Source organism: Clarias gariepinus, chromosome 15, assembly GCF_024256425.1.
Source record: "Clarias gariepinus isolate MV-2021 ecotype Netherlands chromosome 15, CGAR_prim_01v2, whole genome shotgun sequence".
Taxonomy (NCBI): domain Eukaryota; kingdom Metazoa; phylum Chordata; class Actinopteri; order Siluriformes; family Clariidae; genus Clarias; species Clarias gariepinus.
Window position 1 is genome coordinate 28408600 of NC_071114.1, and position 16529 is coordinate 28425128.

General features: G+C 41.5%; 1 protein-coding gene across 2 annotated transcripts in view; it reads left to right on the forward strand.

Moving 5' to 3' along the window:
* sbf2 (SET binding factor 2) overlaps positions 1 to 16529 on the forward strand; it is a 138207-nt gene that overhangs the window by 70982 nt on the left and 50696 nt on the right. For both annotated transcript variants that reach the window (XM_053513038.1, XM_053513039.1), the window contains exon 17: positions 13119 to 13187. In XM_053513038.1, coding sequence (XP_053369013.1) covers positions 13119 to 13187 — 69 coding nt within the window. The remainder of the gene's footprint in view (positions 1 to 13118; positions 13188 to 16529) is intronic.

Sequence of the window (16529 nt, forward strand, 5' to 3'; positions counted from 1 at the left end):
TAGTCCTTCGTTTTACAGCCCCACATGATGAGGTTGGGGGATTTTAACAGCGCGGCGCCGTTTTACTAGCGCACAGCTTTTTATTGAGTCACTTTGAGTTCCTGGCATATTTTCGGTGCTGTGATCCTGGGCGAGGTTATTAGTCCCAACATCTGCAGCTGGAGTGGACTTGCGCGAGGCAGCGCGCCGCAGGATCACCGTAAAAGCAGTCAGGGACACAGGCTTGCCGTCTACAGCAGGAGGTCAAATATGCGCCCTCTAATGTGTTTTCTCAATATTTCAAATGGGTTCGGCATGTTATTTCCGTTACATCTCCAACCCTCGGTAAAGCTCGGCTATCTTGTGTATTTTGTCACGGGAGTCAGGGTAATATTTTGGTTAAGGTCGTTCGGTTTTTATATGTTGTGAGTTTTGTAGCATTATTATTATTAGTAGCAGTAGTAGTAGTAGTATCATTATTATTATTATATTGAGAGCAGATTTCTGTGAAACAGTAAAACCAAGCCAGACCTCTCTATATTTAAATGAACGTGGGTGAAATCCATTCTCAGCCATCAAACACACTTAACGGTGACGACTAACAGCATGATTCACGATAAAACATTCTGCAGTCGCAGCATATAGATTTACGGATACCGTATGAGCGGGAATGCTTTCGAATCATAAAATGAAGATAACATATTGCAGAACATGCAGCAGGCCGTATTTTTTCCCATCACTCCAGGTTTTGGGTCAAGACCATCTTTTACATGTTACCTGCACGTGGGGACGTCCTAATAAAAGCCACCTGACTGACTGACTGACTGAAATTCCCACTAATGGTTTTGTTTCCAAGCCTCCAGTAACGAAAGTGGACTCCACATGATCTTAAACATCTCTCCTTAGACATCGATCCCTGCTATCTGATATCACCCAAATGAGGACGGGTTCCCTGTGGAGTCTGGTTCCTCTCAAGGTTTCTTCCTGTTGGAATCTCAGGGAGTTCAAGCTCAGTTTGCTCATCAGGAAGAATCTGACGATTGATTTATACTCATTTCCTCACAAAGTCTTGTTTTTTTGTTTTGATTTTCATTGTCAAGCTGCTTTGCGAAAATGACTATTGTTAAAAGCGCTATATAAATAAAACTAAATTGAATCTAGACTTGCAGCTACAGTGGCAGGTCTCATCCATGACATTACAGGAGGCCCGGTACGTCCACTGGCTTTCGAAACGTACACACACACCGATGTTTGGCATTAGAGCATTGCACGTCATTCGAGGTGACCTCGAGATATTCGGGGCCGCTTTTGTTATTCTTCTAAATAATCACTGCGCTACGTTTCAAAAAATGTCTCAATTGATAAAACAGAAACTTTATTATCTCGACACGATTGCAGCTTAAAACGTTTACATTCTTGCTTTTATAGTCGCGCGGTCATAAATCTTCCTGCTTTCACCTCTGTTTAACACTCGCGTCTGAGTGAGTAACTTACTCGGGTTTTTCACCGGACACCTGTAGTAGCGCTTCAACTTAGAAAGCTTCTGGAGCGTACACGTAGTCTGAATTCCTCCCCGCTCCCAAACCAGGCTTTATTTTTAAAAGCAAAGGGCCGTTTGGTTTCGCTGTAGATAATAAAATTATAATCCATGATACGTAGTCTAAACATTAGCCGCATATTGTAGGTTGTGCGTCTGCCCAAAATGCACATTCCTGGTTTTAGTTAATATTTTGTCCTGTAGGATATTGTTTTTGTTATTATTCTGTGAAGTATCTATTGAAAAATAATATGAAAAAACAAGATCGTCTCACAAGCAGCCAGGAGTCGATATACCGTAGCTTTCAGACGAGCTGGAAAAACCAGATCCTGTAACTCGCACTGTTTAATCACTTCTTGTCCGATGCCGACCTGTCTCATCGCATCACAGAGACTAAAAAAGTGCTGACATCCAGGATCCAAGCGGCAGTGCCAGGACTTGTTTATGAGACTTGCACGTAATGACCTCGGCGCTCAAAAATGAGCGCACTAACCCGACGGAGCGAAGAAGATGGGATCCGCTCCTCGTTTTTTTGGCCCATCATCTGGCTTGTCACACACGTCAGTGTTGCAATCGAGGCATAAGAGCTCATTAGTGTAAATAGATGAACTAGGATTTGTCTATTTGCGCAAAAAGTACAGCGCATTCCTGCACACACTCGTAGCGTTATGGGATCCACATGTCGCCCCGGCTGTCTGAGCGCTCAGAGGCCAGGCTTGTTTTTTTATCCTTTTTTTTTTTTTATGCCATAGGTGAGAAGTTTGTAAATTCCCCCGTCACGCCGGTTTCACAAGGACGTTTGTTTCCAGGAAAAGTGGCGCACGCTATACAGTAGATCCACACCGTGCTCATGATCAGAGGGCGAAATCCTGTTCGCCACATGGGAGGAAAGAAATTGCGCTTCATTTCGCACTTCTTTCTTTAAATATATCATGAGCATGTGGTTCAGTTTATACCCACATGTGCACTAAATCACAGGAATATTTATGCACAGGCACGCACGCCTTCGCAGGAGGTTTTTTTTATTTTATTTTGCAGACAAGCCCCGAGGCGAGTGTTCGAGCCGGAGCGCAAACCTGTCAGTCAAAAGCTCAAGAGTGAACACCTTCGAACGTATCTCGCCGAGGCTTTTCTTCAGTCTTGGAGAGTTATCCGGAAGCGATGGTGCCTGCTCCGTCCATCCGTCCGTCCTCTTCACCTCCTCCAACTCCAACCACAAACTCAAACACATTTGTCACCACATGCTCACAGCATGTCTTTCCCGAGTCGACCAGGACCGTCTGCGTACAAGTCAGACCTGCATGCAGCGAATATTCATGTGCAAAAAATGTAAATAAAATAAATAAAACATCCAACTCCGTTAGCTTTCTTGTCATTTAAAGGTTGGGTCAAATAAGGTCGGTTTTGGTGGCCGCTTTTGCCTTTGCTTAAGGAAAAAAAAAAGACAAAAAAAAAAACAAAAAAGAATGAGCTAATGACAAAGCCGTTGTGTTGTGCATTCCTGTGGTGCTCGCAGTCATCCTGTTTCGTCTTGAAGACAAAAGCGCGAGGACAGCTCCAAATGCCTCTGGACTGGAACTGTTGAAGCAGACGACTTTAATAATCGCAGCCTCATATAACAAACATGTTAAGAAGGCTAATCGTTGTATTTAGAGTAGAGTGTTGTTTGGATTTGGGCTTGTGTGTCTGTGTGTGTGTGTGTGTGTGTTGATGGCTTAAGTCAGGGCCAGATCTGGGACAGGATGTTGAGCAAGACCAGCAGAGACCCTGCAGGGGGACTGAGTGCAAAAGCATCCTGGCATCCCAGCCATTTCCTGCGGAGTGACAGACGACCGAGCTGTGAGACAGCACCCGGTCTGCGTCTGCGGCCGGTCCCTGCAGAAATACTCTGTTCACTCTGCTATATCCAGCATACTTCTGCAGGGTTTTTTTTTCCAGGGAACACTGACTCATGTGCTTCAAGCTTTTAGAAACGAACATCCATTAACGATGAGCTCCCGCTTAGAAGTTAGAAATTGTTGCACAACAATCCTATAATGTGGTGTTCAATTATTTAGAGGTTTTCCTACCTGGTCCTTGATCTTCCTTCTTTTTTTTTTAAATCGATAATTTGCAGTGTGACAAATACCCTCGTAACCTTTCTTTACTGAGAAGTTTGAATAAGTTTTACATTTTTTCAGCAGCACAGGGTCACAGGACTTTCTCTCCTAATCCAGGTGCTTTAACTCTACGAGCCACAGCACAGATCTGATCTGAACATTTGTGTAATAAGAGCACTCTGACTTGTGCCCAGGCACAGATCAGCGCATCGAGTCCACTTGTAGGCATTTGGCAGGACGCTTTTATCCAGAACGACAACACGAGAAGAGGTGGAAGGTACCTTCGAGTACGCTGTACATGTCCTCCAAAATCTCAGTGCGTGAGAGGCGTACCGCTAAAGTTGACACTTCTTCTTCTTTGCGTTTTATTGCCGGCTCTCAAACCAGCTAGGCGCGCACTGCCACCTGCTGTATTGCAGAGTGTAAATACTTAAGAGTATGGAATAATACATGGAATCATCCTAATAATATGAACACTGATCAGCAGGGGAGAGGGTCTTATACAGCCGTATACACACTCCCTAAATAACGAAGTGCTCCTGGTTACTTGAAAGAGTAAAAACAAAAATGATTGAAATCCATTCATTTATATTTAGTAAGGGCCGTGTGTGCGTGCAGATAAAATGCAAATGAAACCAAGTCGTCAGCTACTGTACCAACCAAGGAGGATCGACGACGACTGTTGCATGCTTTCTCCGAGACGCTTGTCGCCAGCATCTTCTCCAACCACACGCGTATCGATACGTTTAGTTCAGGAGAAAAGAGACGTCTACTGGAGAAAAGGTCTACTTTGCTTGCTGCAAAAGTGCAAGTATGCCACAAATCCTCCTTGAAGCCACGCCCAGTCCTCTCCCTAGACTTCCAGCTATGGTCTAATAAGTCTAATTAAAAACAGTAAACAGAACAAATAAACATGATATTCCTGAGCACTCGTGACTCACGCTGACCGTAATTCACCCTCAGCGCCGTGCCAGGGGCGTCTCTCTGGAACTGGCGGGAAATTTATCGTCACGTGACAGGTACACCAGCGGTGGCCGTGACACGCTGCACGTCGTCGCATGTCTGCTTCAAGCACAACAAGTACCAAGAGCAGAGTGAGAGCCAATCAGAAGAAGAAGAAGAAGAAGACCTGCAGCATGAGAGTATAATAAACGGGAGGTAATAGGAGTCAGACTCCTTAAGCTTAATCCTGAAAGAAAACACAAGCTCTTTTTCTTACTCAACAAATATTTGTTCTCGAAACGGCCGAACAGGAAGTGTGAATCGTCAGCTCGGTTTGTATCGAGTCATCTGCTCGCCTCTGTGTATTTTTAGTTTTGTTTTCCTTTTTCTTCTCTAGTTACAGTCATGCTGATCAGCACAATCTTATTGTCTTTTTTTAAATTTTTTTTAAATCAACATAATGCTCGTGTAAAACTAAGGAACCAGCAGGACGTAATCACATCATGACACTTGGGTCGCGTCCCAAAATTTATAACAGCAAACTGTTTAGACAGTACATCTTGGAGGCCTTTTAGGCTGTTTAGACTTGACACTCGCAGCTGTGACATTAATCCCTCGTAGTGGACAAGGGCACAGAACATCCCATGTTAAGAAACGTTCTTTCACGTGTAGACGATCACGCATCGCTCAGTGTCGAGCTCGAGGCCAAATAGCAAAACAGACAAACAACATTTTCGCAAACAGAACAGCGGCACGGCGTGCGGTGCACGTGGGCTTGCACGTCACGTGGCTGAAACCACGGTTAACATGAACTGCCACGTTCAAAATGACTCAATGATGTTGAGTTCATATGAAAGTTTTTTTTTCTTATTTTATTCCCAACCATTCTGCTTTTATTAAAGTCCAGCGAGGTCAACTCACTTATTACACTCTGTACCCTTAGTTTTTTTGCCCACAGGACAGGCCAAGATTTTTTTTCTTTTTTTTTTTCCTTTTAGATTGTGTTCAATACAAAAGAAAAAAAGAAAAATTCTGTCACAACATTTACTCTGCGATATCGCCACCTGTTTGTGAGCGCTAACGCAGAAGCCGCGCACTGGGAAGTTGTGATGGAGATCATTCCCATACCTTTAATAGCAACTGGTCAGCAGCATCAGCCCTGGCCTTTGTCCCATTCCCGCTGGCTGAACAAACAACCGCGAGTAACTGGATGTTAATCAAACATTACACACCTTACACACAGGAAGCTTCACACGTACTCGTCCTGCTGCACCTGGCTTTAGGAGGCTTTTTAAAATTATTATTATTATGATTTTTTTTACACCGTACGTGTTTCTTAAATCGTTCCACGGATCCTCGAAAGAGTTTGGGAAGTGATGCATGCAGGAAGCTGACCCGTCTTCCCGCCTTAGTGTGCGCTTAAGTCACCGTGCCAGAGGGAACAAGGTCACATGCTGTAACGCATGTAGGGAATAGGACATGCACACACACACACACACTCTTGCGCGGTTCCGCACAAGCACGTACTGTATGGCGCTCCGCGTGGAGCATCCTGACTCATAGGCACATGAGCTCGTCCTGCATTCCTGTGGAGCTGAGTAAAAGCTCAATACGTGCTGCAGCTCACAGGAAGTCATCGCTTGTAGTATTTCTGACCTTCGGCTCGGTTCAGCACGACGCTCCAGTTGTAAAAAACAAGAGTGTGTGCTGTTATAAGAATGTGCTAGATTAGGTCTTCTAAAACCGCATTTTGTTCCTCTTATACCACGATCACCATGGATGCATTATTGATCAACTGACACATTGTGCTTTTTTTTTTTTTTTTTTTTTACTTCATCGATATGATATTAAATGCTGATCATCCTGTGTTAGAAATTGTCTCCCACCTCCACGTCTGTATTCCTTTCTGATCCTCATATTGTTTTGCCAAACTTCTTTCTCTTGCAAGATATTGATTAAGTTCATAGTTACCAGGTGCTAATAAAGAGAAACAGGTGTGTGTATACACAATAGTGTAAAGTTCAGGTCTCAGGAGGTTAAAGCAGGATGTTTTCTGTCTAGTGTAGAGTGGAGGCCGTGGATCGCTACCACCAGAAATAAACCAACTTCTATTATTAACACTCCACGATTGTCTACTTTAAACCGAAATCCTTTGTTCTGTTCCCAGTCTAACATCAAGCCAGCAGCCCAAACACACCAGACACAAGTGTAATCCTGTTTCATGTTCAGTTCTCTGATATCCTTTGAAGCCAACCTGTTGCTAATTATTTTCTCCAAAAGTAAGAACGATCCGTTAAATGTTTGCGGATTATCCACACAATAAGTTCGCCCCCTTTTATTCCCCCTCCTTCTATTTTACTTCTCTTCTCAATTGTTTGATTTCACCTTCAGTTCCAGTATCAGTTGATTTTTTTGAAAAGACCTTTTATGCTAAATTATCTTTTTCATCATTTGTTAGATGTTCAGAGTTAAATGCACACAGACCATGACATCAGTCCTATGTCGTCATACTGTGTGAGGGATCTCTTGCTCTTCTAAGGATTATTATTGATAACACTTGCACATATGCACACGATACCTGGTATACCACGATAGCTTATTGAGCCGAAAAACTTTCACAAGATGTCAAGAGCTCAACTTAACAGGAAGTCAGTTATTTTGGGTCGGTTTTTGCAAAAAATACAGCCAATAGATTTTAATGTACTTCTCCTAGGGGATTCATACAATCGCCACCAAACCGGGCAATTGTGATCTCAAGACATTGGGTATGCGAAATTGCAGATGGAGTTTTGATATTTTAACAGCTTAGCCGTGATGACGCCTTAAACTTATGCCGAAAAGTGGTTAATAACTCTGTGTGACATCACGTTGAGTGACAGTGTGATGCTTTTTTTTCCAGCATCTGAGGGTTTTTTGAGGTCTAAACTTAAATTTCCCCCTTTTCCAAACTTGTCATAATGGTATTGGTATGTCCCCTTTAAATGCACATGCCCATTGTCTGTCTTTCTGGTGCACCTGGGTGGCGATGGCGCAGGGTGCTTGGGCCCGCTCATCTACGCTTGCATATGCTACGCAATACGCTACTATATGTTTACATTTATCTGTTAATAAAATCAACAGTTGATAATGTATTAACCAATAATCTTTGCTGGAGCAAACAATTAGCATCAAAATTAAAGAATTAACATAAACCTTCTGAAGCTTAGAATGCTAACCTCGATATCTTAGCTGTATTTAGCTCTCCTGACTAGCTACGAATATGACTTGAATGCTGGATAATTAATTTATTAAGTTATTTGAAGTGTCGACTCTTTACGATTCCTCCCATAAATCGGACACCGGGTTGACTGCTGGGAATCCACTTCCCCTTTCTCCATCTTTCTAATTGAGAACTCCGGCACAAATCCAATCGCTGCTGTTCGTAAGTCGATCGCTAATCAACATGTGCTTTCGCATGTTTGCGTCGTTTCCAGTGCACAGTCGAAGGAGCGGGAAGCTATTTACAGACAGGTGTGTGTGTATGTGTGTATGTGTCTGAGTGTGTGTGAGGATTACTCTGAACAGATCCTGAAACGTCTTTCAGAAGGCCCAGGTCGTGACTCCGCCAGTGTTTTTCTTTTTCTCTTTTTTATTAAATTGGAACTAAAGTGGGAACAAGGATTTTAAGATTCCTAGCTATAAGTCTCTGGGACAGTAAATCCCTAGACTGACCAGAATTGTGTTCGAAAAAGTGGCCAAAAGACCACGGCTGTTCCAGTCTGAAAAGAATGAAAGAAATATCCGCCGTAATAACAAAAACACACCATGGTTCATACTGCGGATGATCTTCTTCGGTGTGTGTTTGTGTACTAGCTGCTATTCTTTCCTTTTCAGCTGTAAACCATTTTTTTTCTCTTTCTTTGGAATTCTTTTCAACATAGCTATGTGTTATACAACAGCCGTGTAAAACACTTGGAGGAAAATCTGCTGCACACTAGGTCCACGGGGGGCGTTGTGGGGGGTATCAGTACAACGGCTTTCATGTCCCACACTTCTGTTTCGCATCTGTTCCTGTTCCTTACATTCCAGCCTTGCTCTTTTATTTTTTTTATTTGGCGAGTCTGGAGACCCGGTAGTAAAAAGGTGTTTCGAAATACAGCACTCAAAATGCTCCATGCTCGAAAGTCAACCGGATCGTTCCGGAGTCGACATGTCAGTGGCCAAAAAGGATAAATCCTAGCATAGTTGTGAAGACTTTTCCATTTCCTGGATGATGCCGGTTATTTATGTTGTAGTAAATCCACTCCTCCTCTAGTCATTTGCTCATCTTCCTTTTTTTCTTCAGTTTTTCTTATTCTTTTTGCATTACGAAAAGTGCGATAAGACGATTTTCACTATTGTGATATTTTATAATAACGATCGCTGAAGATTCAAGCGTTTGTGTTTCTTTAAGCGGACACAGACGTTTAATCGTTGTACGTTTCATTTCATGTCATGTGTGTGAACTTGTAAAACCTAAATTTTAAAGGTTTTAATTTTCTTTTTTTTTTTTTTTTTTATAATTCCACCTTATCTGATATTGTTTAGGTCTTACACTTATTTGCATTGTGTTTGATGATTTCCTGGAGCTCTTAAAGAGGATCTGATGATGTGGAACACATCCACATGTGGATGATGCGGATGCTGTTTTGACCGGATAATCGCCTTGTGTTTATTGTCGTAGCCCTTCTCACCTTCTGCACCGCTGGGGATGCCGGATCTCGTCTCTCACCAGGATCTAAACACAGTTTGCAGGACTTTGTGACACTGCTGCTCTCAGCAGTCCGTGAATTATCTGTCCTGTTGCTTGATGCTGATTGTAGACCCGCGGTCTGCAGTTTCACCGGTAGATTAAGTTATTTAGGCGCCATCCTGATTTATTCAGACAGTCTTGATTGTCTGTTTTTTACATGAGACGTCATGTAGTGTTATCCTTAGATACGAGAGGACCGAAAACCCGGATTATACTCGTAAATACTGCAGTATTCTTGTGCATGATGATCATCATGTCCTTTTAACGCCTCTTTTGTGCAAATTAACTGTTCCGAGTATACAAGATGTGCAGGAAAGGTCTAAAGAACATAAGGTGCCTCTATACTGTATTATAATAGTCAATGCGGCGATGCATGAATTGAACAACTATCATCTCTAGATTTTAATGAGAGATATTTATTGGGATTATATATATCCTCTGTTTTTGAAATCTTAAGCACTGAATAACAATTCGCTTGGTTTTAACACAATTTCTCTACAAATTTTCTCATATTTATATTTTTGCTAACAAAAAACCTGTTCTCAGGAGATTTTTTTAAAACAAGTTTCTGTTCATGGCTTGTGGCTTTTAAATTGGAATAGAAGCTTTCTTATTAATGCGCTAGAAATATTTTAATGTTTTTTCTTACTAAAATTATAAATAACCATGCTCCATCATGTAAATTAAGAGTAAAAGGTCAAACCAACCTTAGGTTTATCCCCAAGTTGTCCAATTTATTGAAAGAAAGGGATACTGCATGGGCTAAAGCTAAAAACAAAAAAAATTATATAGACAGCGCCAAGAGAAATGCTCCTCTCATCAAAAAAGCAAAACCTGAATTCCATCATTCCAGAACGATTAGTTGTTTAAATGACCCGAAGAAATTTTTGAAAGTAATAAAATCTTCCTATGGAAATGGACTCAAGAGGGATTTGCCTGAGTGTATTGTGAAAGACTGGTATTTTAACCGATAAAACAGCCATCCGCGATTATTTTACTGATCAGTATGTTTCATCAGGCTTGTTATTTTAGCCTACATGTCCAGATCCAAATAAATTAAATGCTCATAACACTCAGGATTTATCATCAATTACTTGCTTTATTGCTCCATTTAATTTTACAACAATTAAGGGGGTGGAGTTTCATACGGCATTAAAACAACTGGATCGTCAAGTCAAGTCAGCTAGGCTTTTATTGTCCTTCCAACCAGATACAGTTCAGTACACAGTGAAATGAAACATCGTTCCTCCAGGACCAAGGTGCTACATACATGCAACAATATAAATTAACAACACAACTCTACCGGAACCAGCTAGCTAACTAGGAGACCTAATTAGCTGACTAGCTCAGATATGACAGATTTACATTTTTTATTTTTAAGTTAACCTAAAATTATTTCTATGCAAAAAAAAGACAATAGACAACAGTAAACAAAGTGCATGTGCAAATGTGCAAACAAGAGCTACAGAGTGACAAACACAACAATGTAACACGTTTCAGTACTTTTTGTAGTAATGAGGTATGAGTTGAGGTAGTGGGAGGAGAAACGGTAAACAGTTGAAATTCCTGTTTACGAAATTCCTGAAGTGGCAGCAATGATTTAAAAATACTTTGTGCAAATATCAAGTAAAATAAATATTGTGCAATATATTGCAAAAAGAGAAGATCATGTAGGTCAGTATGAACAAATTGTGAGATAGTTGTAGATCAGAGTGTTTGTGCATGTGTGTGTTTATCAGTTCAGTCCTGATGTTAGTTAGATCGTCTGAGCTATTTGTGTGTGTGTGTTTTTATCAGTCCAGTCCCTTTGTACTGGGGAGATGGATGGCTTATGGGAAAAACTGTTACATAGTTTGGATGTGAGTGCGCGAATACTTTACCTTTTTTTAGGTGGCGGGAGGGTGAAGAGTGAGTGAGAGGGATGTGTCCGATCAGCCACAATGCTGGTGGTGTACATGTCTTCAATAGAGGGGAGAGAGACCCCGATGATCTTCTCTGCTATACTCACTATCTGCCGTAGGGTCTTGCGGTCCGATGTGGCACAATTCCCAAACCAGACAGTGATGCAGCTGCTTAGGATGCTCTTGATTGTCCCTCTATAGAAGGTGGTGAGGATTGGTGGTGGAAGCTGGGCCCTCCTCAGCCTTCTCAGGAAGAAAAGACGTTGTTGGGCTTTCTTGTGCAGAGAGCTGGTTTTGAGGGACCAGGTGAGGTTCTCCTCCAGATGGACACCCAGAAATTTTGTGCTCTTGACAATCTCCACAGAGGAGCCGTCGATGTTGAGCAGGGAGTGATCGCTCCGTGTCTTTCTGAAGGCAACAACCATCTCTTTTGTCTTACTGATGTTCAGAGACAAGTTGTTGTCCTTACACCAGTCCGTTGGCCTCTGTACTTCCTCTTTGCATGCTGAATCATCATTCTTGCTACTTGAGACCCACCATGGTCGTGTCATCAGCAAACTTGAAGATATGATTGAAACTATGTGTCACTACACAATCAAGAATCAGCAGTGTGAACAGTAGGGAACTGAGCACACAGCCCAGGGGGGCCCCAGTGGTGCTGGAGGTGCAGTTCCCGATCTGCACTGACTGAGGTCAGAAAGTCCAGGATCCAGTTACAGAGGAAGGTGTGTAGGTCTAACAGGCTTAGCTTCCCGATCAGGTATTGGGGGATGATTGTATTGAATACTAAACTGAAATCTATGTACAGCATTCTAACGTAAGTGTCCTTCTTGTTGAGGTGTGTCAGTGCCAGGTGGAGTGTGGTGGAGATAGTGTCACCCGTCGAACATTTTGAAAGACACGCAAACTGCAGTTGGTCCAGTGAGGGGGGCAGCGGGGTCTTGATGAAGAGCCGCTTGAAGCTCTTCATGATTCATTCATGAGTCATTAAGATAGGACATCGAAGACTTCTTTGGCACGGGGACGATGGTGGTAGACTTGAAGTATATATAATAACTATTAAAGCAGAAAATGACAATATTGAAAAAATCCTGTGCAGCCCTTTTTATTGATCTGCCCAAGCCTTTTGCTACGGTTGACCATTATGATCAAAAAACTCTATAATATTCATCTGTCTGACCATATTGTAAAACATTTCAAGTTATTTGTCATTTTGAACAGTGTGTCCAGTTTGTTGCTTCTTCTTCTTCCTCCCTGTGTTGAAAGGCGTACCTCAAGGTTCAATATTAGGACCATTGTTGCTCTCTTTCTATATACTGTATATGAATGATTTTTGTGAAAATGTATCAATGCTGCTTTCTATTATGTAGAAGATAGTCATTTATTGTTTATTTCTCTCCACAATACAAATATTTAAATTCATGCCATCGGTCTTTGATGTATCCACGTGTCCTGTTGTTGTTTAAGATTAATACCTGCTTAAATATATACCTGATTAAATTATTATCATTTCTTAAATTTCAGGTCTAACAGTTCCAGCAACATCGTGTGTGTAACATTTCACAAACGTTTTGCTACTCGGTTGAATTTTGCCAAGACGACTTCAGCGTCGTCTTGGAATGCAAATCATGAAAAAAAAAGGAGAGAACTAATGAGTCATAGAGACGTTTGTGTGTGTGAGGAAGGGCAGTTTCAGGACACTGAGCTAATGCAGAATGTTCCTGCTAGAACTCTGATAAGAAAAAGTCTGATGCCCGATTATAGCCATGAAGTGCAATTGGTGTTACTTTACCAGGAAATATTTTCCTCCATGGTATATCAGTTGTTGTTATTGTTGTTGAATTTTTTTCTTCCTGTTAATCATCCGCTCTTATTATCTCTGCCCACAGGACTGCTCGAATTCTGAAGAGTATACGGTGGCTGCAGCTTTGCTTCCTCTGACCACGGCTTTTTATCGGGTGAGTCCACGTTGAGCTCAGCTCTTCCTGCAATTTCGATGTCATAAAAAAATTAATTAAATTTAATAAAAAATTTTGTCATTTCGCCCTATATCTCTGTTTTAAGCACTTTATTGTTTTCCTATGTCATAGTTAATGACGTCAGTGCGTGTCACAGACAAAGCAAGCCCCGATTTTAAAGGGCCCATACTTTACACAGGTCTCAGAGTTCCCCAACAGTGTGTGTGTGTGTGTGTTTGTGTTAAAGCCTTTTTTTCTTCACATCTTGAGTTTCTTTTGTTCATTTTTCAAACACATGATTTTAATTTATATGTAAATGAGGCATTGCTGAGCCACGCCCCCTTCAGAGAACTGAAGGCCTGCCCAACAATTCAGAGAAGGAGGTGTATCTTCTTATATGAGGTCACAGCGAGGGGAAAATCTAATCAGGTTGTTTAAACTTCGCCTGGACAGAAAAACAAAGAGACGAGAACAAATGAGTCATAGAGACGTTTAGAAGTTTAAGTTTTTGTACAGATGTCAGTGTCAGAGCCAGGCCCATATTTAACTGTTAGCACAGGTCTCAGAGTTCCCCGAAAGTTGTGTCTCTGTTAATGCCACGTGCGCAATGACTTTGCCTTTAAAAAAGTAACATTTTTGTTAGCACACGCAGACAAAAGTGCCATATGAATGTCTAAACACTGTATAATGGGTCACGTTTAAAATGTGTACCAAAAAATCGTAAAACAGCATGGTTTGGAGTGTTTTATTCTGCTTGCACCACATTGTTGTGTGGTATAGTCAGAATAAATTTTGTGTAACATCCATGATGTCTGTCGTGCGTTATAACCTTCACTAGCATCGATTATTTAAAAACACAGTCTGAGCTTTTATCAGGACACTAGAGAGCATGAAGTTGACTCTCTTTATACTCCTCCTGTTTTTATCCTCTGTAACAATATTTTTCTGTCTTGCTTTTTGATATTTTTTCTCCCCACACAATGCCAGATGCTGTTGCAATAACAGCAGACAGCAGCGTGAGAAAAACCCATGTCGGAATAAAGAACAAATAAGCATCATTTTAAAACTTCTAACCTGCTGAGTTTTAATTATTTACTTGTTGGGATGCTGCAGTAATAACCACGCTCGTGTAAGAGCAGATCACTGACCACGATATCCACACGGAACTCTGTAAGGCCCTCGCTGTGAGCGTGAGTGTGTGTATTGACACAGTGACTCACTGCTCGCCAATGGGATCTCTGATGTAAGTGAATCATGCAGGGCGATCCCAGTTCCCATTCCACAACAACAGCACCTGCTTTGTCCTCAGATTAAACCCTTTAAAAATTTCCAGCACATCTGCCCCTGCAGAGGGACATTTGGTTGTAAACAGCCCTTTCAAGAATATTTAGAAAGAAAAGAGAGAAGTGATACCGGGTGATAGTTATCTGATGTCTGCTGGATCTAAGCAGGGTTTCTTAAGTATGAGAATAGCCTGTGTTTCTTTAAAAGCAGCAGGAATATGACCAGATGATATAGAATGGTTGATGATGGATGTGATAAAGGGAAGGAGGTCTTGTGTGATGGCCTGGAGCATTATAGAAGGGATTAGGTCTAAACAGGTGGTGGGATTGAAAGACATGATGTGCTGAATCTACAGTACAGTCGTGGCCAAAAGTTTTGAGAATGACACAAATATTGGTTTTCACAAAGTTTGCTGCTAAACTGCTTTTAGATCTTTGTTTCAGTTGTTTCTGTAATGTACTGAAATATGATTACAAGCACCTCATACATTTTGAAGGCATTTATCGACAATTACATGACATTTTTGCAAAGAGTCAGTATTTGCAGTGTTGGCCCTTCTTTCTCAGGACCTCTGCAATTCTACTGGGCATGCTCTCAATCAACTTCTAGGCCAAATCCTGACTGATAGCAACCCATTCTTTCATAATCACTTCTTGGAGTTTGTCAGAATTAGTGGGTTTTTGTTTGTCCACCCGCCTCTTGAGGATTGACCACAAGTTCTCAATGGGATTAAGATCTGGGGAGTTTCCAGGCCATGGATCCAAAATTTCAACATTTTGGTCCCCGAGCCACTTGGTTATCACTTTTGCCTTATGGCACGGTGCTCCATTGTGCTGGAAAATGCATTGTTCTTCACCAAACTGTTGTTGGATTGTTGGAAGAAGTTGCTGTTGGAGGGTGTTTTGGTACCATTCTTTATTCATGGCTGTGTTTTGGGGCAAAATTGTGAGTGAGCCCACTCCCTTGGATGAAAAGCAACCCCACACATGAATGGTCTCAAGATGCTTTACTGTTGGCATGACACAGGACTGATGGTAGCGCTCACCTTTTCTTTTCCGGACAAGCCTTTTTCCAGATGCCCCAAACAATCGGAAAGAGGCTTCATCCGAGAATATGACTTTGCCCCAGTCCTCAGCAGTCCATTCACCATACTTTCTGCAGAAGATCAATCTGTCCCTGATGTTTTTTTTTTTTTTTTGTGGCTTCTTTGCTGCCCTTCTTAACACCAGGCCATCTTCAAAAAGTCTTCGCCTCATTGTGTGTGCAGATGCGCTCACACCTGCCTGCTGCCATTCCTGAGCAAGCTCTGCACTGGTGGCACTCCGATCCCGCAGCTGAATCCTCTTTAGCAACTGATTCTGGCGCTTGCTGGACTTTCTTGGACGCACTGAAGCATTCTTAACAAGAATTGAACCTCTTTTCTTGAAGTTCTTGATGATCCTATAAATTGTTGATTTAGGTGCAACCTTAGTAGCCACAATATCCTTGCCTGTTAAGCCATTTTTATGCAACGCAATGATCGCTGCATGCGTTTCTTTACAGGTCACCATGGTTAACAATGGAAGAACAATGATTTCAAGCATCACCCTCCTTTTAACATGTCATGTCAGCCATTCTAACCCAATCAGCCTGCATAATGATCTCCAGCCTTGTGCTCGTCAACATTCTCACCTAAATTAACAAGACGATTACTGAAATGATTTCAGCAGGTCCTTTAATGACAGCAATGAAATGCAGTGGAAAGATTTTTTTTGGGTTAATTTTCATGGCAAAGAAGGACTATGCAATTCATCTGATCACTCTTCATAACATGGAGTATATGCAAATTGCTATTATAAAAACTTAAGCAGCAACTTTTCCAATTTCCAATATTTATTTAATTCTTAAAACTTTTGTCCACGACTGTATATACAGTAAATGCACCTAAAGCTACAACATGTACAGTATGTATATATATATATATATATATATATATATATATATATATATATAAAGGACAGGCTTAATATGCAAGTGGTTCAGTTCAGTATCTTTTTCCTTTTCCGTGACATTGTGTCT